Source organism: Cariama cristata, unplaced genomic scaffold (genome assembly GCF_000690535.1).
Source record: "Cariama cristata isolate BGI_N322 unplaced genomic scaffold, ASM69053v1 scaffold38283, whole genome shotgun sequence".
Lineage (NCBI taxonomy): Eukaryota > Metazoa > Chordata > Aves > Cariamiformes > Cariamidae > Cariama > Cariama cristata.
The window spans coordinates 1,263-1,550 of record NW_009607291.1 but is presented as its reverse complement, the minus strand read 5'-3'; the positions used below and the strand labels follow the sequence as shown (position 1 = coordinate 1,550).

At 67.4% G+C, this 288-nt stretch overlaps 1 protein-coding gene across 1 annotated transcript in view; it reads right to left on the bottom strand.

Annotated features, from left to right (window-relative positions):
* Nucleotides 1-3: 3 nt before the first annotated feature.
* Nucleotides 4-288, bottom strand: part of LOC104158902 (beta-1,4-galactosyltransferase 2-like) — a gene marked incomplete at its 3' end in the record, with an annotated part of 905 nt that continues 620 nt past the window's right edge. The window contains exon 3 of the mRNA XM_009696670.1: nt 4-173. Coding sequence (XP_009694972.1) covers nt 4-173 — 170 coding nt within the window. The remainder of the gene's footprint in view (nt 174-288) is intronic.

Below are 288 nucleotides of genomic sequence, written 5' to 3'. Positions count from 1 at the left end.
CAGCCAGTACTTGAGGTGGTGCTCACGGTGCCGGAAGGGGATGAGGATGGCCACCTTCTGCCGGGGCAGGCAGTCCAGGGGGGTGTACTTGCCGCCCTGGCGCACGTCAGGGTTCTCCCGCTGCACCCGTTCCATGCTCATGGGAGAGCTGAACTCGATGAGCAGGCGCCCGACTGCAAGAGGGAGGGCACGGTGATGTCCGCAGGACGGGACACGGTCAGGGTCACGGTCACCGGTTACTCCCAGCCAGGCTGGCAGCGCAAGCAGCGAGGGGGACCTGCCAGGGGG